The 27,273-nt window shown below is 41.2% G+C and overlaps 1 protein-coding gene across 1 annotated transcript; it reads left to right on the top strand.

The window, feature by feature from the left end:
- Positions 1-428: 428 nt before the first annotated feature.
- On the top strand, positions 429-26,874 carry gnaz (guanine nucleotide binding protein (G protein), alpha z polypeptide). The gene is made up of 3 exons (XM_010736506.3): positions 429-783; positions 14,122-15,467; positions 24,090-26,874. The coding sequence occupies exons 2-3, from the start codon at positions 14,745-14,747 to the stop codon at positions 24,432-24,434; spliced, it is 1,068 nt and encodes a 355-aa protein (XP_010734808.1). The 5' UTR covers positions 429-783; positions 14,122-14,744; the 3' UTR covers positions 24,435-26,874.
- The last annotated feature ends 399 nt before the right edge of the window (positions 26,875-27,273 follow it).

The following is a 27,273-nucleotide window of genomic DNA, read 5'->3' as shown; positions in this document are numbered from 1 at the left end:
CTCTTCTCTCCAGTCCCCTCCTCCTCCTCCTCCTCCTCCTCCTCCTCCTCCTCATCCCTCTCTCCCTATCTTGTATGTTTTTTCAGTCATCAATGAAATCACAACCAATCCTGCTGCTGGCCTGTCAGCAAGCATATAATACCCCAAGAAACAGATCTACTCACTGCCTCGCCTCTGTTCTAGCCAGCAGGGCTCAGATTCCTTAATGGCCAATGTATATTTTATCATTACAGCATGAAATAAAGATACCCTGGATGCTGTAGCTACCCCATCAAAGCCTGTTTTCTCTCTCTCTCTCTCTCTCTCTCTGTTACTCTCATGATTTAATCCTGACCATTTCCCCCTTCTCTCTCTCTCTCTCTCTCTCTCTCTCTCTCTCTCTATCCCTGCTGACTCCTCCCTTCATTTCTGTCCTGCACTCCCTCTCTCTGCCTCTCTGTCTCTGACACACTCGAACACACGCACACATATATACACGCCCTCCACCCCCATCGCTGCAGTGTCTCAACTGCCTTGGAGCAAACAAGAGAGGATATAGAACACAGACGCTAATAAGACAGCGAAAGAGGGGCGCTGAAAGAGAGACAGAGAGAGAGAGAGAGAGAGAAAGAGAGAGAGAGAGAAGAGAGAGAGAGAGAGATGTATGTGAGTGTGTGACTGTGAATATGAGGAAGACATGAAGATGAAGCAGCAGGACTAAAGGTGGATTGCACAGAGCCTTTCTCTCCCTGCAAGGGCTTGTCTGCAGTATCCTTTGTAAATGGATGCTGGCTTGTGAACACGGTAAGCCTGACTACTCTCAAACAGACACAACAGCTTGTTTTTGTAATCACTGCAAGGCTGCCCTGCTTTAGACACACAGAGGAGGAGCAAGATGCTTTTCCATTCTAGGCATTCTGCATAGGGCGAGTGTGTTTTTCTGATAAAATGGAGAAGGTGATGTTCAGAGATGGCACCAGGCAAGCAGCCTGTCCAGTCCCCTCCTCCACCCTGCTAGCGCTGTGCTATTTTATGTTTGGTATTTGACTCATCATCTCCTCAGAGCATCCTTTGAGTCTTACAGAATGCTTTTATGTGAGCACAGCGCTTAGTTCATGTAATTACTCTATGTAGGACAAGTGAAGGATGCATCAAAGATGTGTGTGTGTGTGTGTGTGTGTGTGCGTATGTGTTTGTTTGCGGGTATGTCTCTGTGCACTCTGTCCAGGCCAAGAGCTATGAAATAGAAAGAGGGGGAAATGAGGGAGTCGAAGACCAATCACACACGATCAGGTGTTCAGTACTTACAACTGGCTTTACGAGACGTTGGATGTGAATTTGCAGTGGGAGGTGTGCAAATCCCGTGGAGCTTGGCTCTGCGGGCACTGGGATAAGGGGGGGGGGGGGGATTGTGGCCTGGCAGCAGAGCTTGCTGTCTGCTGGATATTTAAACATCGACGTTCATTAATAATCTCAAGCTTGGATGCATTTGGTTCATTTATGTGCGCGTTTGCTTGTGCGTGTTTACGAATGTAAATCTTAACAGTGCGGGGTGGGTGGGTGGGTGAGGGAGGGAGGGAGGGAGAGAGCAGAGCATGTTTGTTACTCAGCAGACAAAAGCAGGATGATTTGTGACATTCTCTGTTTCATCTTTCGCGTTTTCAACAGAGCGTTACTGTATTTTCTCTTCAGTGGCGGTTGGGATCGGTCGTGTAGCATCAGGAGAGCATGTGTATTTGCGTGTACTGTATGTGTATTTGTGTTACATGCTTGAGCGAGAGAGAGAGAGAGAGAGAGAGAGAGAGAGAGAGAGAGAGAGAGAGAGAGAGAACCAGTGCAGGGAGGGGTCGAGGGGCTGGGGGGGTTTAACAGTAGGGAGGCAGATGGGGCAGAGGGGCGGAGGTTGATGCAGCAGAGAGCAAGAGAGAGAGAGAGAGAGAGAGAGAAAGAAGGGAAGAGAAGATTTGGAACAGACTGGCTGAAAGAGAGATGGGAGAAAGGCCGTGATAATTTCACGGTGGTAGAAGGACGTGCTTTTCCGAGCATATGACACAGAAAGAATGCTTACTGTGTCTGTGATAGTTCCACAGGCAGCAGCTCGCACCGAGGCCTCCAAACACGCTCAGATCTCCGAGGGCCTCGATGTGGTGGATAAATTCCACTGTGCCTTTATCTCTTGAGCACTGATACCTAAATGGATCACGGTATATTAGATTGATACTTATGCTGAACCCCCCTTGTAATGTTGCATGATTGGTGTTTGTGAGAAAAACTGGATAGAAAAATATTGATCGCTGTCACAGTGTAATGCTGACAGATTGTGATAAGCCTCTGTGGGTAGCTGCAAGTTGAAGTATTTTGTTCTTCTTGGAAAAAAAAAGGTTTTAGATTTCGGAAATCAGATAAAAAAGTTTTTGCAACAGTCAAACCTTTCAGGTCCAAATTTTCTCACTATTCACTCACATGTTTTTCAAGTAGATAGTAGTAAGTATCTAGTAAGATCTAGATACTTAATCATCTTCATGACAATATCAACTACTAGTCTCAGTCATTATCATTTCACTGATCAGTCACTCTTTTTTTTTGTTTAAGCTGCAAAATGTTTTCGTCTGCAACATGGCAGAAAAATGTCAGGTCACCGATGACCTTGGCTTTAAAATGATGGATGAACGACATCTAGTGTGAAATATAAAGGTTAATCACATGCTTACATAATGGGCCTTCACCAAGTTTCACACACAAACACGCACGCCGAAAAATGTCATCGTGCCCTTATACCTGTCTGTTTGAAGATAATATTGGAAGAAATAGCATTGCTCTGATTTCTGATCAAGTGTTGCAAACACACAAACGTCCACATGAATTGTTAAATCAGTGTCTAATATACACATGACATAAATTAAGCATAACGCCTCTTCCAACAGCTGATGTTTTATTTCTCTTAGTATGAAATATGCTGCCACTCAAGTGACCTTTATTACGTATAAAAACATGACCAATAGTGGGACAAAACCTATGCTAAGTTGACCTCCTTCAACCTCTTTTGTTACTTGCCACATCCACTCCACTGGGTGACATAATGGCAAGGGACAGCGGGGACAGACTTGGTTTTAAAGCGACAGTGGCTGTTGAGGTAGCAGCACACTGAGGAGGCCAATGTCCAGTGGACCTTTAGCCATCTTTAACATTATAGGTGAGCCCACCGCTGACTCGGACAATTAAACTCAGCTCTGTTACAGTTAAGTACCAAGGGGGCCAAGCCTAGTTCCCTCGGCAGCCTACTTAATAAAATGATTAATCTAAAATGTCATTTAGTTCCTGGAGAGAGAGTAACAGAATTACCACACACATCTTGTGTGTTTGCTTTATTAGTTTTGAGGATTAACATAAAAACTGATCTTTGACACCATGCAGAGGTTTTTTAGATATCGCACAGAGCAAGTATTTATCCATAAAATCTCCCAGTTGCTTTGTCACTCTGTATCTTCAGACAGGGCATTGCTCTGATTCAGCTGGCTCAGCATTCGTGTTTGTTTTGGGTCTTTAATCCTTGCCAGGTACTAGGACAAAGTGTCATCTCCACACAAACGGCTGTAAGACACTGTTTCTTTTCGACAGGCGCAGATGTAGAGAGGACTAATAAATTAAAAATTAACATTAACAGTAGAGCCTTAGTGAGGGAAGCTGTCGGTTAAATCGAACAACATTTTAGGGCGGGGCTCTGTGAATAAGTACGGATTAAGTTATCTTTTGGTGTTACATAAAATAACATCAGCTCAATTCATCCCTCTCTTTCTCTTTGCCCTCCTTTCTAATCTTTGCTGGTAGTCTCATACAGGGGCCTGTCTGTTTTCCTGAGGCCGGGCGAGTAAGAGGGCCTTACTTCCAGCACTCAAATCTGAGAGGGCAGAGCAGAGGGGACTAACAGAGCAACTTTGTGTTCCATTGCACACACATAACAGCGGTCATATGACAACAAGGAGGTGGACAAGAGGGGGGAGGTGGGGACGGGATGATGAGGGAGTGTATGGCCTACTACCCACTTGTGAGGGATGTGGATCTGCACTAAAAAGAAATGAAAGAAGTGAGTGTGTATATGCATGTCTGCATGCACGTATATGCCCACATGCTGTATGTTCTGCATGGCACTAATGCAGGCTTTCAGGAATACGGCCAAAAATAAAGTTTACAGCACAACAATTAGTTTGTTTTGATGATGGCACGCACATCTGCTCTTCCAAGAAAATACCTGAAAGTGGAGTGAAGCTAACCACCGGGAACTGTCCACCGGGATTTTTCCTCTCAGCCTTTACCACAACGTTTTTTTTTTACAACAAATCGTAGAATAGTGTTTGTGATACTGTGTTTAACACACAGTATGTTTGCTTGTTTGAACAGGTGATATTTTCTCATGTCTTTTTTCCATCCACACACACACACACACACACACACACACGTTCATCCTCACAGAGTACATACAGTTAAAGTGGCTGGCATCTGTTGGAGGCTTGGTAATACAGCAAACATATACACATCTATAATAAAAATACAGGTTTTGGAAGGTCACTTAGGGTAGATCTTGCAAAGTCTCAGCAGAGGCAGCCACCTCTACTGCAACATGTGAGATGTTTTTTTCTTTATTTGTCTTTTTAGCATCTATTACACTGACCGTTGACCCTACAAGATTTATTTCATAGTGCTGACTTGGTGGGTTAATGTCTGTTACATTGTTGCATCTGCTGCAGCATGAGATATTTTTCCTCTTCCTGTTCCAGTTATCAAATCATCAGCTGCAGATAATGTCTGTGGGTTGTAGAAGCCTGAAAGTGTCCGTTACGTACAATTTCCTTTCCGTTGCAGAAAGCGTTTATCTTATCTGTCATGACCCAAATTAATATTATGCCGGAGTGAGTGTTTGAATGTAGATTGGACTGCATGTAACACTAACCTGAATTGGTTTGATCTAAGTGATATAAAGTGTGAAGAAAACAACTGTGTGCACTGACAGCAAATGTATACACAGGCAGATAACCGAAGGTGTACCCCAGTGCACACACACACACACACACACACACACACACACGCACGCACACCAGACTCTACTGTCCACCTTGTGCCATCTTATCCCTTCACTTCAGACAGCCTACCCATAGCTCAGCCTGTGCACAAACATGCCATTGTCATCGCTGGCTGGCCTTGTGACTCAGTGTGACCCGCTGGATTGGAGAAAGGGGAACACAGCCATTGAGATCAGGAACGTTAAACAGAGCATTATCACGAAAAAGCATCTAGCATACAGAGACCTCACCCCCACCCCATCTTCACCCTCTAAACAGTCCCACTGTTTTGGGGGAGCAGAAAACGGAGAACACTGCCCACCATTGTTTTCCATAATGAATGAGTAGTGTCCTCACATGTGTACAGTATACTGGCATCTTTCTCTGAAGTCCGCATTCAGGACGGCACGTCAGGGAGCGATAACACGAAATGTTGACCAAACATTGTGAGAGTTTAATAACAAGGTGCAATTATTAGATTATATTTTTAAGTAATGGCAGTGACCTCAGTTTACTGCCCGGTGTTTGATTCAGTTTTAACTCCCAGATGATTTGGTACATTCATAATGAAGCGGTATATTCACATCAATAGAAAATGCAAATATGACATTTTCGTGCATGTTACAGATGTCTTAAGCTAAGAGCACTTATGGTCAAATTTTTCACGTTTTTCTGCCACAAGGTAACACAAAACAAGACCCTTTTCTACACAGCGCCGATCATATCACAGCGTTGTTAATGAAGTTGTTACAGTGGATGTGTTAGCAAACAGTCATCTACATGTCCAGCACACATGGCATCCATTTGGCATCTTCTCTTTTTTTTTGCTCCATTTTTGGTCTCCACCAACTGCTGTTTAGGTGATGTTTCACTTTCATCATTAGCTAGTCATTAACATTGTGTCTACTGTCTAACATTTTTAATGTGGGTGTTCATGATAGCAGATTCAAGCGTACAGTAAAAATGCAGGGACCAAAACAATAATGTAAAAGAGGCTCAAAAGCTCCACAGAGCTGTGGATGATAGATCTCCATGATTTCAAGTATTGATTAATACAGGTAAGTATTTTTAATTAAAGTACTTACAGTAACACAGAACTGATCTTGTATGGTTTTTAGTTCACCTAACGTAAGCACAAAACGTGTAACAAGAATTCTGGGTAGTCCATTAGACACAATGTCACCTAACATATGGTTTTGATGCAATGGTGCTATGTGACAGTAGAGGCTTTCAGACACGTCTCCCCAGGAGTCCTCTTGTAGAGAAATCCTAGACACATGGTTGCTGACAGGCCTGAGACTCTTTGACAGCCCATTTAAAATGTGTCTTCACTGCATAAATGTGGTTAACTAGGTGTTCAGTCTGAATGAAAAGGTGCACAGCTTGTTCGATATTCACTTTGCACTGTATTTCTGTCGGAAAATGAAACCTGGATGCAGCTCTTTTAGGATCAAATGGTAAATCTTGCATAAAGTGGTGGAAACTGGTGAATGGTGCTGATGATCACTCTGCCTGCGACCTATATCTCATATGATTCTGACGTAGGATGGGCCGACCACAAGCTCTGACTCATCACACAGACACAGGCCTTCTAGGTTGGAAGACTTCATTTATTTCGGTCCGCTGAGATATGGACAGAAAAGCATGTATTTTACTCATTACTAGCAAGACACACAGTATATTTTTGATTCAGTGATACAGGATCTGTGTTAGTAATTGGCATTGGGGGTGACATTGATCTACCATTCTGATTCTAGGAGCATTAAATTGAAAGACTGCCTATTGCCTCACATTTCACAATCTTAGCTGCAGTTTATCCAGTTTAAATTGCACAAAATAAAGCATTCAGTGAAGTGACCTATTGATAATCAACATATAATTTACAGCTTCATTCTGGCCTTTGGTAAGTCAGAAATCTCTCTATTAACACGATCAGTTCTGTGGAGCTGGACTACTGCCTCACATGTACTGATTCGCATGCGATTCGATACTGATTACAGTAAAGAGTAAAACGTCAATTCAAGTCAATCTCATTTTCTGTCTTTGGCCTTTGGAACTGGAGCAAAACATCCACACGGTTTGCCACCATTACAAATCAGTTCAAAATGCCATCAACCATTTGTTCTTAGTGGTAACACAGTAAATACAGTGTGGTAAAAAAGATTATCATATTGGATAAGATATAAGATTATAGCTGTATTGGCGACAGACATTTCTTTTCTATTCATAACACGCTGTTTAGGGTGGCAAAAGGATTTTGACAGATTAAGATTGTAATCTGAAAAGTAGCCTCCCGTGTTGTACAGTATTAGCTGCTAGATGTAGGAATTCCTGGAGACCTTGCCAGACAACTTCAAGAATCTTTCCAGGAGATCAAGAGGAACTGATTAAATATCTGAACTGATCTTTTTGGCTCTGTCCTTAGGAAGTAGGTGTATAAGTAGATGTTCTACGGTGAACTGCTTGTATTATTTCAATATCTTACTGAAGATTTAAAGACCTCAGGTCCAATGTGTAAGATTTATGGGGCTCTATTTACACAATATGGAAGATATTGAATATAATATTCACTATTATGTTTTTATATATATCTTCAGACACTGCTGATCCATCGTGTTGAACCGCCATGTTTCTACAGTAGCCTAACAACAGACAAAAGAGACACTGGGCCTTTCAGGTTTTAGCGCATTTATGTGGCCACCATAGTAGTTTGCCATAGAGAATGAGGCAAAAGGGTTGCAATCAGCAACTAATCCACTAGGTGGTACTAAATCCACTACACTGATCCTTTAAGCTTAAAGTTTCAGAAAAAGAAGTTATGCAGTTATGCCTTCATTCTTTTGTCAAAACGTGACCTTGTCATTGTGAATTATAGCAGCAGCCCTTTTAAAATCTGTACAGATACATTATATAGGCATATATAGACAGATTATATGAAATATGACACATCTCAGATTTCTGTAATATTTTCCCTCCATCAACTTAGGAAAATAAATTAAATCAAACAGATTAATTCAGCTCCTATTTCCATTCTCCATAATTTAGTCTACACTCTGTCAAAAGAGTCAATATTGACACTGACAGCCAATAAAAACACAATGAATCACCAGTTTATAAGGCATATGTGTACTTAATCAGTCCAGTATAATAACCCTGCGATATGCCTCCCTCCGTTGTCAGGTTTAGTTGTGTTAACAGTGTTTCAGATGGGTGCTGATTCAACACTATTCTCAGTTTAGATAAAATGTATGTGCAGTCTATGAAAACACTTTAAAATATAACACACTACCCCCCAAAATGTCTAATGAGTTGCTTTAAATTTAAAATATATCCCATAAAGATATTTACTAAACATATAGCAGGTAATATGATGGCATATATTATTGCCAGTGGTCATAATCATCATATAAAAACTGTATATATTACAACAAACACCAACTAATTTCTTTCATATGGGTGTCTACCTCACTCAAACATGTTCTAAATCTATCAAGCCAGACTAGCTTAAAGTGAGTTTGAGCTTGATTTGAGTCATGTGTAGACCATCAACCACAGAGACGTTGTGGGCCACAATATTGAGATTGAAACCGCATGTCTTCAATCTAAAACTGAATTTTACTTTAGACTAAATTTTGCTTCGCTTAAGACTGAGTAAAATTAAAGATTTCTCTCTAGTAAGTGCCTTCAGCCTTAGTTCATTGGTGTTACTGATCTTTACTGTGTCCATTTTTTTATAGAGGGCACATCTATCCTGTGTTTTGCCTCTGAATTTATTGTTGGTTCCTTTTGTTCATTTAGTAATAAGTCACACAGCAATAAAGAATAATTTCTTTCAAAATATGCAACTTGAAAAGAGGAATATTATACTTTATTGAAAAGGCAACAGCTGCTAGAACATGCCTGCTCCTGATTAAATATTTAAAATCATCCAGCAATTACAGGCTCAAGTCTATGATTGTTAATGACCAACCAAGCAGTGCTAAGAAATATATATAAATATTCAACACTTGAGCCTCACTGCTCAAATGGAACCTAAGTCTGCTCTTTCAAAAGGACTGTTGTTCTTTTGTTTACTGTTTTTACAGTTGCAGTTGATTTTCTGATAGTGTGTGTTTCAACTGTCAACAGTGTCGCGACCAGAGTTTAAATTTCTCATCCCTATGAAAGAAATTCTAACGTCCATGGACATTTCACTAAACCTTCAGCAGGTGTGCAGAGCTCATCAACACAGCTCCCGACGATCCACACAAACCGGTGAATATCAACCCGACCTCCACCTCAACACAGGGTCAGCAGCCTGATTTGTGTGTGCAAATCTTCACATTGGTGCATTTTTATCATTTCATTCCATTTAGTCGTGAATGATGTTCTTCCCTGGCGTGCTTCGAATCAGCGCGTGCCCTGTGTGGAAAGAATGCTAACAATCATGTCTATCTCAAAGAGGATTAGTCGGCCTCAACATCCGTTCAGCAGATTTTCCATGACATATGCCTTTGTTTGGAAATTAAAGCTTTCCATTTGTTCCAATTTTGTCATTTTAACTCAAACCAACTCCATCAACGTCTGGTCAAATTCCTCCTTGTAGTCTTCCAACCTTGTGGTGACTGTGTAAACTGTTGAAGACAACAGTAGTTGAAGAAAGCATGCCTATCGATCGCCTCGCAGTTTCCCACTAATGCATTTCTTATTCACTGCCTCTGTGGCATCACATAAATTAATAACGTCTCTCCAGCAGAGCCTCTTGTCTCGCTTAGAGGCCTGCTTGGCTCGGCATGGGCTGTTTTTTTGGGCTGCTGCTGATTTTTCTGAATTTTGAAAACAAAGAGTCCAGAAGTGAAAAATCGCACATAGTTGGTTTTGACAGTTGCCGCAGAGCTCATAAATATCCGACACGGCCTAAAGGTTTGATCACAGTTTCACTTTAACTGCTTAATCTTGACACAATAGCACAGACTTAGCACAGATCTGGGGATTAGCTACTGTTTCACTGCCGGTGTTTTGGATATTATTGTCAAAATCGCTCTGCTAGATTCCAGTAAGACTCTACCGCTGTATGTAGACACTGACCAGACAGAAGTCTTTCTGTAACCTCTTTTTGTCATGCAGCCAGGGGAAAGCTAGAAGCAGCGACTAAAGCAGCTGCCTTTGGATGAGAAAGCATGAGCACTGTGCAGCTGATCGTAAGGCATGTGAGCTGTTTTGTTTTTCTCTGTGCGTGTACTGTATGTTAGTTTGCTCGAGGCACTCTAACTCTTTAACTAACTCTTTATGTAATGCCAGCATTCATCATTCGTTACATGTTTACTACAAATGAACGACGGTGACACCCAAAGTTCAGTAGGCCTGCTAACCTATGGGGCATATGGATATGAATTACCGTACATCTCATGAAAAGGTCACATTTCCTTTCACACCATACTGCTCTGAATAGTCAGGGTTAAATTGGCCATACATACTGTATGCCTCTCTGTATAATCCTAATGAGAATACTGAATGTCACTTTTCCCAACACAGGTGTCAGTTCCCAGGTTGCTTGTTAAAAAATCCTTGGCCTGCTTAGCTGTGAAGAATGGACTATTTTTTATGTTTTGTTGTAGATGGATCCTGGTTAAGTGGTTAAGTCATAAATGGGAAACTGCTGTTCAAAACAACTGTTATTTATGACTGACAGGTTGTGAAGTGTGAGTGTCGTTCCTGCTTCCTGTCCACAGCAGGTTTATTTTCACTGGAACACCTCATTCGAACACAAGCCTGCTGACCACAGCACTAACACACACCTGCACGCCTCATTCATAAACCATTACGAGATTACTAAAAGCGCACCTGTGCCTTTTTACTTTTCTCTTTCAGCAGAAACATTTGCTTTCCATTCATAAATATAATACATTTCCTGCATTTGTTCTTTCTGCATCTCTGACACACCTGTGACGCTCGTACATTTGTCAGGGTCACCGTGACACGTTATACCGACCTGCATTTATATGTGGTTTAATTGCATTTGATTTAAATGACGTGTCTTCAGTAGCGCGGCAAGATTCATTCCACACTAACACATAATGGATTTAACACGCTTGTGTAACTCTTTAAAATAGCTGCTATGAGATACAAATGAATGCTCTGTGTTTGTTTAAGAATGGCTGAACTGACCTGGAACGCCAATTTTTATTGTCGCCATTTACCTGATGGTGTTCTCACTATGCCTGCGGCTGATCTATTATTAAAAGTTATGTGGTTCTTTAAACAAAATCTTTATGACTACCTGGACACTTTAACAAGTTATCTTATCTTTCCAGGTGTAAAGTGGCAACAAATCTAGAAAATATCCACACTATTTAAACACAATGATCTTTGCGAGTCTATTTAGACTGTCCAAACTATACTGTTTAATGCATTTATCATTATATATATTTAGCGTCCGAGCCTCTGATGGATTAAAATCAACTGACACAACAACCGCAGCAGGAAATTAGAGGCCCTTACACAACAGAAAGACACTGTGACTACATGTACCCATCTCTAATAAAGGGTGTGATTGTAATTATTTGCGGCATGGTAAATTAATAACAGGAGTTAAGCACATGGGAGAGTGAGAAAGGGAGAGCTGAGAGATGGGGGCCGTGTGCAGCAGCAGCAGCAGCAGGAGCTGTGAAAGTTAAAGGCAGGAGATTCGGTCTCATCTTGGCTATCACATTACCACAGCCTGCATGATACATGGAGATGCTGGCCTCTCTCTGTGGCCCCCATTGCTCTACCCCCACTCACTTACTCTTAAAGTGACACGCCTCCTCCTCATACCAGGGCCAACTGTGCGATAGCACAGGTGTCCTCAGTCTTTTTTTAATGTTTTTTTGGTAAGATGGCTTGACATTTATGAGGATAGATATGAGTTATCGGAGGAGGTAAGCCTGGAAATGTATCTTTACTGAGTGAAGTAGAGATTTGGGTGTTTTGCTGGCCTTTAGTCAGTTATTTGCTGTTGCTTGCATGGCGAGCTATTTCAACTTTAAATTAGGCAATGTAATTTGTTACAAAGAGTGAGCATATTTTTACCCCATGGGCGCTTCCTTAATTAATTTCTGTTTATTTTTTGTTGAAATTCTTCTAAGTTTCAGGCATTTCATCCCGCTGTGTTGTGCTCTAGTTATTAGGGTGAAGGTAAGCAGGAGACCAACGTTTTACTCTATGCAGTGTAATGGCATGGGGAATATTATTATTTATATGGATTTAATGTAATATAAATATACACAGATTTTGCACTGCCGACACTTTGCTTCCATAGCAATTATCTAAAGTGGTATGACTTCAAAAAGTGTGAAATGCAAGTGCTGCATATTTCTGAAACGGCAAATTGAAAAGACTTTCCGCGCAGCTTTAATGTGTTTCATAGGCTCTCAAAATCAGTGATGTGCATTAACCGGTTTGGCTGGGTATGCCATTTTGAGAGGGTAGTCAGGTGCCTGGAGCCAGGAAACAATGCTCTCCACTCTGTTTGTGTTGTGATGCTTTGTTATGGCTTTGTTCTGCTCTGTTTGTCCTCTCAGTCATTTGAAGAGTGGACCTCACTTGCCGAGCTCTGAGAATTGCTCTCTCTTCTCTCTCTCTCTCTGCGTGTGTGTGTGACAGGTCTGCAGAGTATAGTTTCGCCAAACAAAACTAGGCCACAGTATGATTTCACATTTGTTACTCAGCCAATAGCATGCAGCCTGTTTCAATGTGCATCTATTTATCACAGAATCCCACAGGCGTTCGCTGCTCCAAATTAGTTTTTGCTTTAAATTTTATCACATACTAAAAGACAATATTCCCCCAAAGTTATTAGAATTCAGTGTTTGTTTTATTAAAGTAAAGGCGCCGCCTCCCGATTAGCTATCAAAGCAGGCGCAGAAAGAACTCAAATATTCCCAGAAATATTTTTATTCTTCTTCTGATCACAGTGGAGACTCTTCTGGATAAAAACACATATGTCTGGGCAAAAGGAGAAGAGGCCTTACAGCGGTATGAAAGCATGAGAGGCACCTGCTGGCTTGAGCCTGTTTTTTTCCACTGCGATAGTAAATAAGCATTTCACCTGATGCCTTTTTGCTGAGAGGCTCGGAAAGTGTGGCAGATCAAAACGAGGACAGTCAGAGGTGCTGTGCTGTGCTGTGAATAGCAGAAGATGCTATTGGTTACAAGGAAACGCATGTGTCGCGTTTAATCCTGCATTGGCTTCCTTTCAAATGCTGCGAGTTTGTTTTTCTCTGCCTGTTTCAATGCGTGTGTTTGACCTTGATTGTGCATATAATGAGTCTATGTGTGCGTGCGGTGGTGTTAAATGGGTAGGCGTGGTCGGCTGTGATCCACTTTGGCTCGGAGTCTATGGTAACACAGGACTGCAGACGGAGAGAGCTGGGGTGTGTGACTGTTAGGAGCAGAAATCTGAAGAGGCAGTATACACAGAATAAGGGTAGCATGGCAATGGTTGAATGGGAAGTGTGCAGGTTAGTATGTGTCTGAATATGTTTTTATTGTAATCAGTATATTTCCATTTGCTGATTAAAGGTAGAGTATTCAATTTGATATTTTTTTAAAGTGATAGTTCAGCAGCTTGAAAATACACATACTGTCTTTGTTTCTTTCCAAGACTGAAACTGTGTAGTTACAGCCAATTAGCCTATTTTAGACTGGAATCAGGGTAATCTCTCCAAACTTTAAAAAATCCTGCTCATTTAAACTCAAATCGGCACATTGTTTCATGTTTATTTGACCTGTTCAAGTGCAAAAAAATCATTTGTGGTTTATCTATTCAGTTGCTAGAGTCGGTTAGCACAGGCTTTGGTCTTTATGCAGGAACAATGGCGCCATACCAGGCAACCACCAATGTAATTTTCACATATCTGTTTGAGTAGGGATTAAACAAACAAGATACGTGTTAATTAGTGAGCTTCAGACATGACATGGATGTATTTTTTTGTTACCCCCTGCTTCTGTGCTTCACTAGGCTAACTACCGCCTGGCTCCAGCTCAGTTTCCAAAATGTTGAATGTTTTCTCATTGGTCTTAAAGATGCATATTCACGTGTCTTCTCTGTCTTGTGTGTTGGCAGACTCGGAGGCATTCAGTTGATGGGGAGATATCGCAACACAGAAGAAGCAGAAACGATTTTATCAAGAAGATCAAGAAGATCAAGCAAAACGTGCCAAATATCGAACTGAGGTGGTTGGTTGCAAGAGCAAAAACAAGTGCAACGCACCACAAGAGCCATGTGGGAGGAGAGTGAGGGTGTTTTGCTATTCGCACGGACCAAGCCCAAACACTTTCTCTACTGACATACACTGAACGTTCCCCAGCCTTCCTCCAGAGCTTTTCCTCAGGGGGAGCCCCTGCTATGAACCCCAGCTCCCTTGGCTTCAGCAGGCAGTCCAACCTCAGTGCCAGGCGCTGTGTGGGCATCCCACAAGTCTGGGTTCTGCCCACACAGGACTCAGAGACTGCACCTGAACAAAAAGAATGAAATACTCCTGAGTCACTCCTCTGTGTGGTGACTCTCCTGTCTACTGTTAAATTGTTGTAAAAGTTGACTGCCTCTTCCCCAGCAAATTTCTGCTTTTAGCAAAAACCCTGTCCAGCGCCTCCACCAAGTCCTTTTCGGTCACCACTTCGTTATAAATTGCTTTACCACCAAGCAGCAGCACGAGTTCCTTTGTGCTTACCACGTGGTGGAGGACCATGGGATGCCGTCAGAGCTCGGAGGAGAAGGAAGCGGCACGGCGCTCGCGGCGAATCGACCGCCATTTGCGGTCAGAGAGTCAGCGGCAGCGGCGTGAGATTAAGCTACTGTTGCTTGGCACCAGCAACTCGGGCAAGAGCACCATAGTCAAACAGATGAAGATCATCCACAGTGGAGGCTTCAATCTGGAGGCCTGCAAGGAGTACAAGCCTCTCATCCTGTACAATGCCATCGACTCGCTCACCCGCATCATCCGTGCCCTCACCACCCTCAAGATCGACTTTCACAATGCTGATCGCGCCTACGACGCTGTGCAGCTTTTTGCCCTCACAGGGCCGGCTGAGAGCAAGGGGGAGATCACTCCAGAGCTGCTGGGGGTCATGAAACGTCTATGGGCTGACTCAGGGGTCCAGGAGTGCTTTCAACGATCCAATGAGTACCACTTAGAGGACAACACTGCCTACTACCTGAATGACCTGGATCGCATCTCTTCAGCCGAGTATATCCCGACTGTAGAGGACATCCTGCGATCCCGCGACATGACCACTGGCATTGTGGAGAACAAGTTCACCTTCAAGGAGCTCACCTTCAAGATGGTAGATGTGGGTGGACAGCGTTCAGAGAGAAAGAAGTGGATCCACTGCTTCGAGGGCGTGACTGCAATCATTTTCTGTGTCGAGCTAAGTGGCTATGACCTCAAACTCTACGAGGACAACCAGACGGTAAGAAAAATTCATTTTAAAGGGGCCACGTTTTTACTCACAGTAAATGTACACATATGTACACATTTATGCAGTAGCCACTGACACTAACACAGTAATTTGAAGAGAAACCAGTTAGCACAAAGTTTTTACACCATTTGTGATGAGAAATGCAACACTTATTTCTCACAGGAGTGGTGAGAATATATCTCTTACGTGACATAGATAATGCATGACTAATAATCTGCAATGGTCTATGTATCTATGTATCTAGATTCTAGTCCACACACACACTTTACTATATTCATATAGTGAATAAAGGGAAATTACGGCAAGGTGTAAATACTACGAAGCAAATCATATTTGTATAAAATGGTATAACTGTTCCGAGAAGCAAAGAGAACACAAGTTTGTTCTGCTGTGTCATTTCCTCTCTGTACATCCCCTTCTTAGATACAACAACCATGCTGTGGTTACTTTTTTGTTTTGTTTGTTTCTGTCATGCACATATAATTTGCAACAGCATATTTTTTGAAGATAAAAGCTATTTATTTCGCAAACTGTGAACAAAGAGCTTGAATTTAAGCTGCAGCAATTAAAAGTATAATTGTTTTCCCAGCATTTATTTCAGTAGATCAAGTGAATCATGTGTTGCCTTTTCTTTTTTAAATTACATATGTTTATTTCGCTGGGAACAAAAGCTCAACAGCTTATCGTTTCAAGTGGGAAAACAAACGGGCCTAAGCAAACACGTGGTGGGTGTTAAAGTTCATTCTACTGAGTGAACTATTTAGTGGACATACAAGTCTACAGTTAAAGGATACAAGTATGTGAAACTTTAATTTTATGCGAAAATAAAAAGTCTACCTAAATGTAGGGCTCAGAGGTTGTATGAATGACCTTTACCGTTTGGAGGGTTGCCACAGAAAGGCAGAAAAACTATGGTATCCTCTTAGACTAACTGTTGATTGGATTTATCATACAAATATGCCTATCAGCTAAATGTTTAAGACATAACTGCAATAGTTAGTTGTCCCAATATCCCCACCAGGCATTTAGGAATACTCGAAGAACCCTGTTTATCCTAAATAATATGCCTACATATTGTAATTCCTCTACATTTCATTTAGACGCTGTGGAAAGCCTTAACCAAATTTTATGGTGCACAAGCAAAGTCCTTTGACGGTGGTCATGAGTGGACTGATTTCCTGGTAGTGGTTGAAATGCATTCACTCTGCCTTAATGTGGTAGGAAAGCTATTTTAAACCTGTCTGAATGAAAAGAGTGTCCGGTGTTTCTTATCTCCTCTTCATGGTTGTGGAATTTGAACAATTTGCTATCCATAGCATATCCATCTCCTTATCTGAGTGTTTTAGAATAGTTGGGTGGGTTATTGCTTGTATAACAGCCGTTTTCGATAATGAAAGGTCAACAATAGATATTCTACTTTTTCAGTCTAGACCAACTCTGAGAAATCATCTGTCTTCTGTTCCTTCACAGGCATGATCACCCTTTTCTTTCTAGAGGTTCCAGTATCCATGTTCGCCTCTTTATACAGTCTCCACAAGAAATAACACAGAGGAAACTTTTGTCATTCCTGTAGCTGATCTGGCCTGATAATTCATGGGTTACCCGGATAAAACAGGGTGTACACTGTGCCAGGTTGGAACATGAAATCAATTAGTTTTATAGGTTAAAAATAAAGTCTGAGGAGAAAAATGCTGTATGGTGTTAATTGGGTTCACAGAATAATGTGTGAGGCTGTACCTGTGAGAATTAGCAGATTGTGAAGGCACTGTGTAGCAATGGGAGTTCACAGGTGCTGGAAAAAACAACTTTTATTATTCTATGCTAGGAGGAGGAAGACGAAAGCAATGGATCGGAAGTATCAGAGAGAAAGACATCCTGAAATTAGAGCAGCAACCCTGCTGCAGAGCCTACAGGGATGAATGAGATTTCTTCAAATCCAGGCATTTTCATGGTTGGCTTGTGGTAGCATTTGATTATTGACAGATGAGCTTAAAATCTGTGTAAATACATTAAATATGTTGGAAAATAGTTGCTGAAAACATGTGAAAAGACTTTGATCATTAGAGATTAAAACAGTTTTCAGTCCTAAAGCGTGGCTCGATGACACACTGATGCCACCCTGAGCATAAACCTGCACCCCTAGCAGAGAGATAGTGATTAATTCATCTCGCTCAGAGTCAAGTAAGACATTTTCTGAACTCATGTAACACGTTTCAGTCGCTTCAAAATTGCTGCTTGACTGCTCCTATGAGTGGGCGTGGCTTTAGAGCATTCAGTCGGTGTGTCTGTGATGTGATAGCGTTATTCTGTACTACAATACCGATGCTATATACAACAATTGCCCATGCACTTTCTAAATCACTTAACATATTCAGGATGAGTGGTTGGGATCTTATCCCAGCATGCGCTCAGTGAGAGGCGGGGTACACCCTGCCAGTCTATCGCCTAATCTTGTTCAGTGCCAACCACTGAGCCACATCAAATAGTTGTACTTATTATTGATGAGAACATGTAACTCATAGAATACCATGGATGGTGAGTCAGTCTTCTCCCAAACCACATAATGGTGGCCATCAGGGCACACCCTCATGAATCCACCAGGCAGAAGCAAAATGCAGCAGCGTATTCTGAATGTCACATTCACTGTACACCTAATCTAAATGTTACTGGCCTGAGTGCAGGTATGTCTCAATACAGAAGGCTCCACATCGAATTCCTTCATCTTGGAGGCTTCCATAACCACTGTCGGCTGACACAACACTGCTGAACAGCTGCTACCTAACACATGGTCTAGGCTCTACATGCTCAATACATCGGCAATGTGAGAAAGATAAGAGTGTTTGTATCTGTGTGCTCTTACGTGTGTCAGGTTGCAATTTCTACATGATGATGACGATGATATACCAGCTGATGGGAAATACAGCATCAGTTAGTGCAAAGTCAGTGTGATGTGACGGTAAAGGATCATTAAGCTGACCCTGATTCAGATGTGAAGATGTCAGAATTATACTGACAAGCTTGTGTAGAAAATAAGTGAAAGATCCAACAGTTTAGCATGCATACAGAATAATATTACCATGTGTTTCTCAAACTCACCACCTCAGGAAATATCAGGCTGTCCAGGTACCTCCTACATGACCCATGTGAAAATGCAGCAGCTGATCAGTTCTCCTGATCTGCAGTTCTCTTCCTTATATTTCCTGTTTGGAGCCTCAATTATTTATCTTAGCTCTGTTGCCATCACATCTTAGCTTGTAAATATAGATGTATGCTAAACAAGATTTTGAAAACATGCTGTATGTTAAATTACATTCATTGTTGCATTAAGGCTCATTTTAAATGTCACTGCCTTACAAGCCTCGCACTTCTCCACCGAGATGATTTTCTCTGTCAGCGTGTTTTTTTTCTGCTGTACCTGGATCCACTAGTTAATATGTCATATTTTTAATAGTATAATATGTTTTTAATGAAGTCATTTCATTTTTTTTAAGTATTTCAGGGATTCCTGTAAGTTCCACTATAGGGAGGTAGCGTACCACCAGTGGCACACGTACCATAGTTTGAGATCCAGTGCTTTAGAATCAACAAACCGATGCACAATGCCTCCAAATAAAATATCCAGAATAATTTCAACAAGTTACTGAAATAAGTATGTCAAAATACTAAAGCCTGATGTGTGCCAGGCAGAAAACATGCTACATATTTAAATCTAAAGAAAAGACAGATACTGTTGATCGACTAGAGCAAAAAAAGCTTCTGGTAAACAGCTGAATATTAGGCAGACTGCTCTCAGGGGAAATAGGTACATACTGCTAAGAAAAAAAAATCCCATGTGGCACAGTTCTCTGGTACAAAAACAGTGCACACTCGACAGATTTTAGATAAAGAACAAAGACATGACCACATCCTTAACGTATTCAGTTTTACAGCACAGAGATTTAGTTGCTGGGACAATATTCGAAGACACTATGTCATGTGTATTGGTTTAAACCATCCATGACGAAATGGTGAACACAGTAAAGCTGTTGTATAGTATATATATTGATTTCCAATCAATAGCTCTTAGAATGCTGCTATCAATGTGTGCATTGTTAAGGGGAGTTGTCATTTTAATTTGTTTTTACGGCCTTAGCAGTGGAGATTGTTTCCGTCCACCATCAGTAATATTTACCTTCCTATTGCCATGTAAGTACAATACATGACCTTCTTTACCTTAGCACTCACACAACTGAGTCAACAGTGCATTCGATTGAATGCATATGCATGAAAAAGAGGTTATTAATTTATGTAATATCAAATTTTATGAGATGAAACAAAAATGTAGTACAACAAAGTCACAAATTCAACTTTCTGGACCAAGGGTGACTCATGAATTCTAGTTCAAGTGTACCTCTGACTCTTTTATTTCATAGTGAAAGTTGCAAGCTCTGAAAACCTGAGAACAATAGCGGCACAGTGCTTTGTTCAATAGAGGCTCTGTGAGTTCTGTCTTATCTAACGGAAATACAACACACCACGGCTGATTATGGGAGTTGAATGGCACAGGGAGGAAAAAAAGGTGGCAAAGCTCAGTGTTTGTCGAAGCTTTATTCAATGTCACACGAGCAGAGAACAAACTTGGTCAGACGAGATCCAGAACGGTTCAGTTTCAATGCACCAGCTCACACAAGACAGAAAAAAAAAATACACCAGAATAATTACAGTACAACATTTACCCATCAACCCATTCCCTGATGCATTTTCCCTGTCCCATCCCTGTCTTCATAATGAATCGGTTGCCATGGCTACGGTTGCTTAGCAACAGGCCAGTCAAATGCTCCTAATCCTGCACTGTTGACAGTGAGCTGTGACTAGGGAAGGGAGGATGAGAAGGGGAGAGGGGAGGGTGAGCGGAGGGGAGGGGGAACAAACAGCAGCGCTGGAGAGAATAGATATGAGGTGTGTATGTGCGTGTGTGTGCACGCATTGTGTGCCTGCGTGAGTGTTTTGTGGGTGCGTTATTATGAATGTGCAGCGCAGGTTTATGTGCACTGGCTGAGGCTGAGCAACTGCAGTGAATTCTGTGTGTGTGTGTGTGTGTGTGTGTGTGAGGTGAAAATGAAAAGCCTTCGACGTGAGGTGAGCAGTTGTTTAAGCTTGTGTTAGCCAAACACCAAAGCACACACTGAGTGCAGTGTCAGCTTTTTTCTCCCCATTGTTGCAATTATTATTTCATTAATCCCTCACACGGGAACGAATCACCTGTCACATGAAAGACAAATGCAAATTAATTACTGGCGTTTGGTGTTTGTGTGTTAAAAGTTTGTCGTGTGCTGCAAAGACGACGACGTTTGAACTGATCTGAATGTGAAATGACTTCAAATCACACCAACAGACAGGTGCCTCAACATGTATTCAGGGAAAGTCTCTCCTCACCCAGCTACAGCATCTTAACCGGTGCTAATGGGTTATCAAAGGCATTACTATCATGTAATTGAATTGCTTTTATATGACATAACGGTGTTTTGAAAGAGAGCTTCCCAGGAAACAGAATGAGACTGTTCAAGGACACGCCAAGTGAAAAAAATTGTTTTTTTTGCCAATATTCTCCTTAGCAGGCTTTACCTGTTCACATACAGTAGGATTCAGTGTATCCCTTTTGCTATCTGGCTATTGCTGTAATAGAAAAAGCCTATTTATTGTATGTTTTCCACATTTATCTTATTTATATAAATGATTTTAAATTATATTGAAATGCTCTATGATGAACTCCAGACTCAAGCTCCGTGGCTGTGAAGTGAAGCCACAAAACTGCAGTTCCTCAAATGTCCACTTGAGGTAGGCTACAGAACGAGTCTCCATAAGCCACCATAATAAACTGCCCACAGCAGAAATAAACATGTTTACAGCCTGGTACAAAAAACTGTTTTGGTCTCTATAGCTAATTCCCTTGATCATACCAACTGTACTTAGTCAAAATGTTTAATTAACTCACCTATTCAAATTATATTAAGGCTTAAAGCTACGCATAATTACCATAGTGGCCACTTTGGCTGATAGGTAGGTGCTGTTAGGGCTTTATTCAGTCTGCCTCAGATCCACCAATGATCCACGGCACCAACATGGCAGAGCCACGACACTCTTCAGAAACCTATGGGTAATGTCACGGACACGGCATCCATTCCCTATACTGTCAGTGGATTGAGCGCTACACACTATCCACCGTTACATGTAGTATTAAGGTACGAGTCACACCTCAACTCATATACTCAACACATCACAAAAGACAAATGTAAAATTCTAGACTATGTTTACTCATAATCAAAAATGTAATTTTGCGATAATAATATAATATGTACAACTGTAATGTGTTTGTTTTCAAATCTCAGCCCAGCAGTGTTGCTGCCCACATTAACAGAGACATTAGTAATTAAACAGAGAGGGGAAAACAGAAAGGTGGCAGCCTGACTGATGTAACTCTCAGGTACAGCAGAAAAAAAACACGCTGACAGAGAAAGTCATCTCGGTGGAGAAGTGCGAGGCACCTCTACTTGTAAGGCAGTGACATTTAAAATGAGCCTTAATGAATTACGAAGGGGTGGCTGCACACTTAAGTGATTTGTATTTATGGGAAACAAAGCAATGACACTGGGATGAACTTCCTCATTAATACTTAAGCTTAATTAAGGCCTGCACCTCTGGTCAGGAGGTGGTGAGGGGAGAAGCAGTGTGTGAGTGTGTGTGTGTGTGGTTTTAGTGTGAGTACAAAGCAAAGGAAGGGAGTCTGCATGCTCTACCCCTCCTCCAACTCCATCAAGAAACTCTTACTGTACAAGCGCTGTGGTGTCCAAGTATAGAGACTCCCTGAGCTCAGTTGTCTGTCTCCTGCCATACTCTCTCAGCAGCCGGACTCTTGTTTTGACACCCTGGAAAGAAGAGTGGTGTAAAATCTTTAGGGGCCAGTTTTTGTCCCCAGGGGGACATTATACTTATACAGATAGCTTATGTTTCAATCTGATCGGCTCACAACATGTGAGAGGACGGGAGCAGAGAGGAAAGCTTACGGATGAAGACTGCTAACAGACTCTTATGCAATATGTGTTGAACACAAGAAACCTTATTTTATTTCCATTTTCTTGTGGCGTTGGATAATTCATTACCGTATAAAGAGAACAAGTCTTTTATGAGATGTTTTTAAAGTATCCGGTGGCTAGTTTGCAGGACTTGTGGTTCAACAGAAATCAGTTCACCATTTGTGTGTTTTTATTAGGCAATACTTCATGTCACTGCCTTTAAAAAAACTTAAAAAAGGGGTCACATACTATAACATAAGAGGCAGCTCTTGTTGATATAAGTAATCCATCATTGTCTTTTAGAAGCTCTCAAATAATTTTTTAGGCTGCATATAAGAGACACATGTAGCTTTCTCATAGCTGTGGTCATGTCATCATTATCCAAAAATACTGCACTTACACCACTGAATAATCAGGGTTAGCTCTAGTCTAATCCTTCACTATTCCCCCTCAATATCTTTTTTCATGCTGTGCAGATCTTGTGATTTGCTCAGAGCATCATGTTGTTTCCGTAACCTTTTAAACAGCAGTCTTCCATCTGACAACCTCCCAGTCACAAGCTACTGGCCAGTCGCCACATGCCAGCAGCTGCCATGAACAGATCAACTTTCTCTGTTTTCTTTCTTTTTCTCTTATACATTTAACGTCACATGAGCGCACACAGTGAAAAAAAAAAAAAAAAAAGCACATGCATACATGCACATAGGCATGCATAGACATTACACACAGAGATTCATTCATGGACTATATAGAAGCAGCATATTTTACCATCCATTTGAATCCATTTTGTAATATCACATCCGAACAAAAGTAACCGATAAACGGTTTAAAAAAATCTACATATATATTATATTACCGTACATTGTTAATGTTCTGGTTTAATGCTGACACAAGGCATCAAGGCAGGCATAAATGATTTCCATTAGAGAGCTGTGATTAATTAAATCTTTGACATTGAGGGAACCTTTATTAAGATTTATTAACAAAGCTGAAAGATGAAGAAGAAAACGATGTCATCGAGCCAGTCTCAGCGTCCTAAATGAAAAAGTTAAAGCAGTCTGTCCTCAGTGAAAGCAGCCTGCATCCAGGTGATCCATTCAAATGTTCATATGGAACAGTAAATATACAGTATGTTGGTCACTGATAGGTAGTTTTGGACATGGAGAACAAGAGTGGTGCTAAAAGAAGTAGTCAGTTGTTTCAGACGAGAATGCGAGAGTTCAAACTCAGGTCTTCAGCCGTCTGAGTCTCAAGTCTCTGTTGACATAACAGAGAAGCCATACCTTTGGCTAGTGAAGTGGATATCTGTGACTTTAGATCCCCTTTTATCTTGTCTTCATTTTCATCCTCAAATCTTGCCATGACCTTAAATGGTCTAATTTTCTCTCCTGGGTTTTGCCAAATCACATGATCGCGCTTGTCTGAATGGGGTTGTGTGATAAATTGGGCTGATTTGGGAAGTTGCTTCAAAGTAAATAGTACATTTTTCTTAGCTGTGAAATCATTCCCTCGTGGCCTCATCTTCTTTTTTATTCCTTTTTCTCTCTCCATATCCACACAGAGCCGCATGGCCGAGAGCTTGCGTCTGTTTGACTCCATCTGCAACAACAACTGGTTCACCAACACGTCGCTCATCCTCTTCCTCAACAAGAAGGACCTGTTGGCTGAGAAGATCAAACGCATTCCTCTGACAGTGTGCTTCCCTGACTACAAAGGTCAGAACACCTATGAGGAGGCAGCTGTCTATGTGCAACGGCAGTTTGAGGACCTCAACCGCAACAAGGAGACCAAGGAGATCTATTCGCACTTCACCTGTGCCACTGACACCAGCAACATCCAGTTTGTGTTCGACGCTGTCACGGACGTGATCATCCAGAACAATCTCAAGTACATTGGGCTGTGCTAGGACCTGAGGCTGGGTGGGATGGGGGTTGGGGAGGGTGAAGCGGGCTGCTTTGGCAGCAGTTGGCCCGCCATCAGGCTGGATAAACGAAAGGCATGTCAGTCTGCCTGACGGTTTATCTCTTTGAAGAGGTGCAACAGAGAACTGAAAAATGTAAGAGACGGTCAGAGATGGACGATACTGTAGATTCAAGTGTTTCGGTTGAAACAACAAAGCTGATGGGCCGTGGTCAAGATGGGATTTTTACCCAATGTGTTTGCACTGAATATGAGTATGCAGAGACACCCAAACACACACACACACTTACACACACACACACACACACACAACCTTATGTTTGCTCACACACAAGATCCTTGGATCAACAGTCAAGCACTTGTTTGACGAGGCAACACTGGAAATTTTAGACAGCTACCCCTACCTGCCTGCCAAACCTGAGGTAGTAGGTCTGTACTGGTGGTGTTCGGTTACGTTTGTCTACTTTATTTTATTTGCCAGAGTCAATTAATGCTGCTTTACGAGAAGAATTTTGACAGAATCAATGTTCTCTTTTGGATTTTCACCCTAACAATGGTAACCAGTGAGTGCACCTGATGAGACGTGTTTGTGAGGAAAAAAAAAAAAAAATGTCAGTAAGACATGATGTCACAGGGTTTCTGCCTAAAAGAGGAAACTGCCACAGTGTAAAGCTGAAGTGAAATACATTTTCTACACACTGTTTCTGTTCTGCCCCCTGGTCTCTAATGTTGTTCTCCCCCCACCTCTTTCTTTTTATCTTTTTTTGTGCTTTAAAAAAAACAAAAAACAGAATATGTCTCGCAAACCTGCCTTTTACAGCAGGTCACTGACTTATAATACCAGGAGAGTGTTACGCTCCGTAGAGTCAAAAGTATTCTTTATGATCATTCCAGTTTCCAGCAAGAGACAACAAAAACAGTGCCAAGATCAATTTGTAAATAAAACCAGATCCCATTCATAACGTTCATTTTTTGTTTTGTTTTGTTCTTATGGACAAATACATTAAAACATGCATGATTTTGTTACTTTGGGATACTAATATATTTTCCTTGGGATTCTGTTCCTCTTTTCTTAGGTTTAAATAATATATTCCCAAAAATATATATAAAAGTCAAACACTGTGTACGATTGTACAGTTGTCAGAGAGGAATCTATTGAAAAAGAGTTATATCAATATAATAACGGTGATTATGATGTTATGACGCTGATGATGATGATCATAATGGTGGTGAAGAGCTCAATGATGACAAGGAAAATCTCACTACAAAGTTAGCATGAGAGGAGAAAAGTGGGTCAAAGGAGAACAAGACTGTAGAAAACAATGAAAACATTCAATCTTCCTTGCATTATCTAAGTGGAAATTGTTAAACAGCCAGTCAGTATGATGTGTAAATATACTGTAAGGTACACTCTTTGTTCAAACAAATGAAAATAAAGGTTGAGTTGGGATACAGAGTGAGATAAAGAGAGAGCGAGAGAAAGAGAAGGAGGAAAAGCCCACTCCACTCCTCCTCTTACCCTTTCTTTTCAGTTCAGAGGGTGATGTGCAACAACTCAGCTAAGGGCTTCAGGCTTAACTTTACGGGATGTCCACCTCAACAAAAGACAAAACAATTTAAAAAAGAAATATAAAAAGGACAATAACTATGAATAAAAACAACTTATGCAAATTTCCATGGTGTAGTAAATGTGTTTTTGGGTGGTGGTTGTGTCAAAAGTGCTTTTAAATGTGTTTGGGAGGGTAATTTTTCATAGATGGCGGCCCTCCGTGCCACATTTATTCTTTCATAATCGCACCGCTTTAAATGATTTGCAGCGCGGAATAGAACACGCTGTCCGAAATCCTTGTTTCCATCCTCCGTGTCCAAAAATCATGACATAAAAAGTGTTTGTCCTCGCCATACAATGTAGCCGCTGGGGCGTGAATAATTCACACATAAAGTATGCAATTAAATTACTCCTGAATGAACTTGGCCTATGTGTGATGGGGTGACAGCGTACAGTGTCATACAGATTCCACTCTAATTAGTGTATAAACCCCGGCTGACCCAACGTGTCTGCTGACGGGTCTGTGATGGCCCCCCGTATAAAAGTTTAGCCATTATTAGTTTTTAAAGAGTTAAATATCGCATGTGGCAAATAAATTTGGTTTTACTGAATGCAATATTTATGCAGTGAGGTTTTGGCAAACCTCAACCACTGCATATAAAAACTGAGACATGATGAGTGTTTTCTGGAAGACAAGAAATGAGACAATGTCTGTGATGAAACAGGATGATGCTTCTACCATGCAGGCCATCCTGTTACTTTTCTGTAACGCTCCTGTGGTATGAATATTTTTCATATTTAAACATTGTTTAAATATTGATGAGGCTTTCAGTACATCAGACTGGGGACCATACATAAAACATTACAGTACTGTGTGGCTGATGGTTTTTAATATTATTTTCGCTCATCTTAACCTTTACTTACTTTAGCTCAATTTACATCACTGTATGAAAAATGTCTTCAGGTCACGGGTGCATTCGTTTGTGGATTGATTTAAGCAACAGGGGGGATTTGTTTGAGAGATGAACATAAATAAAATCCACTGATGAGAAGGGAGCGTCCTGCTGAAATCATGCCTTGTGACTGTCATGTGCTAGGAGATGGTGCCAACCATAAAATGACTTGAGTTACAGACTGGGAGAAAAGCTGCACAGAAAAAGAGAGGAGGAAAAAACCAAAGGAGGTATAGAAATGTTCTTTATATATTTATTCAATTGAATCGGGGAGTAAATTTACGTGAAATTCTTAGTACAAATGGTAAAGTGGTGAGGGCTGA

Source organism: Larimichthys crocea, chromosome IX, assembly GCF_000972845.2.
Source record: "Larimichthys crocea isolate SSNF chromosome IX, L_crocea_2.0, whole genome shotgun sequence".
NCBI lineage: Eukaryota > Metazoa > Chordata > Actinopteri > Sciaenidae > Larimichthys > Larimichthys crocea.
The sequence above is the reverse complement of the archived record's forward strand: the minus strand, read 5'-3'. Positions and strand labels throughout refer to the sequence as shown.

Excerpts from the sequence above, each read along its gene's own strand:
- gnaz (XM_010736506.3), top strand. The coding sequence starts at position 14,745 with ATGGGATGCCGTCAGAGCTCGGAGGAGAAGGAAGCGGCACGGCGCTCG. Across the intron at positions 15,468-24,089 it reads TCTACGAGGACAACCAGACG|AGCCGCATGGCCGAGAGCTT; the intron begins GTAAGAAAAATT and ends ATATCCACACAG.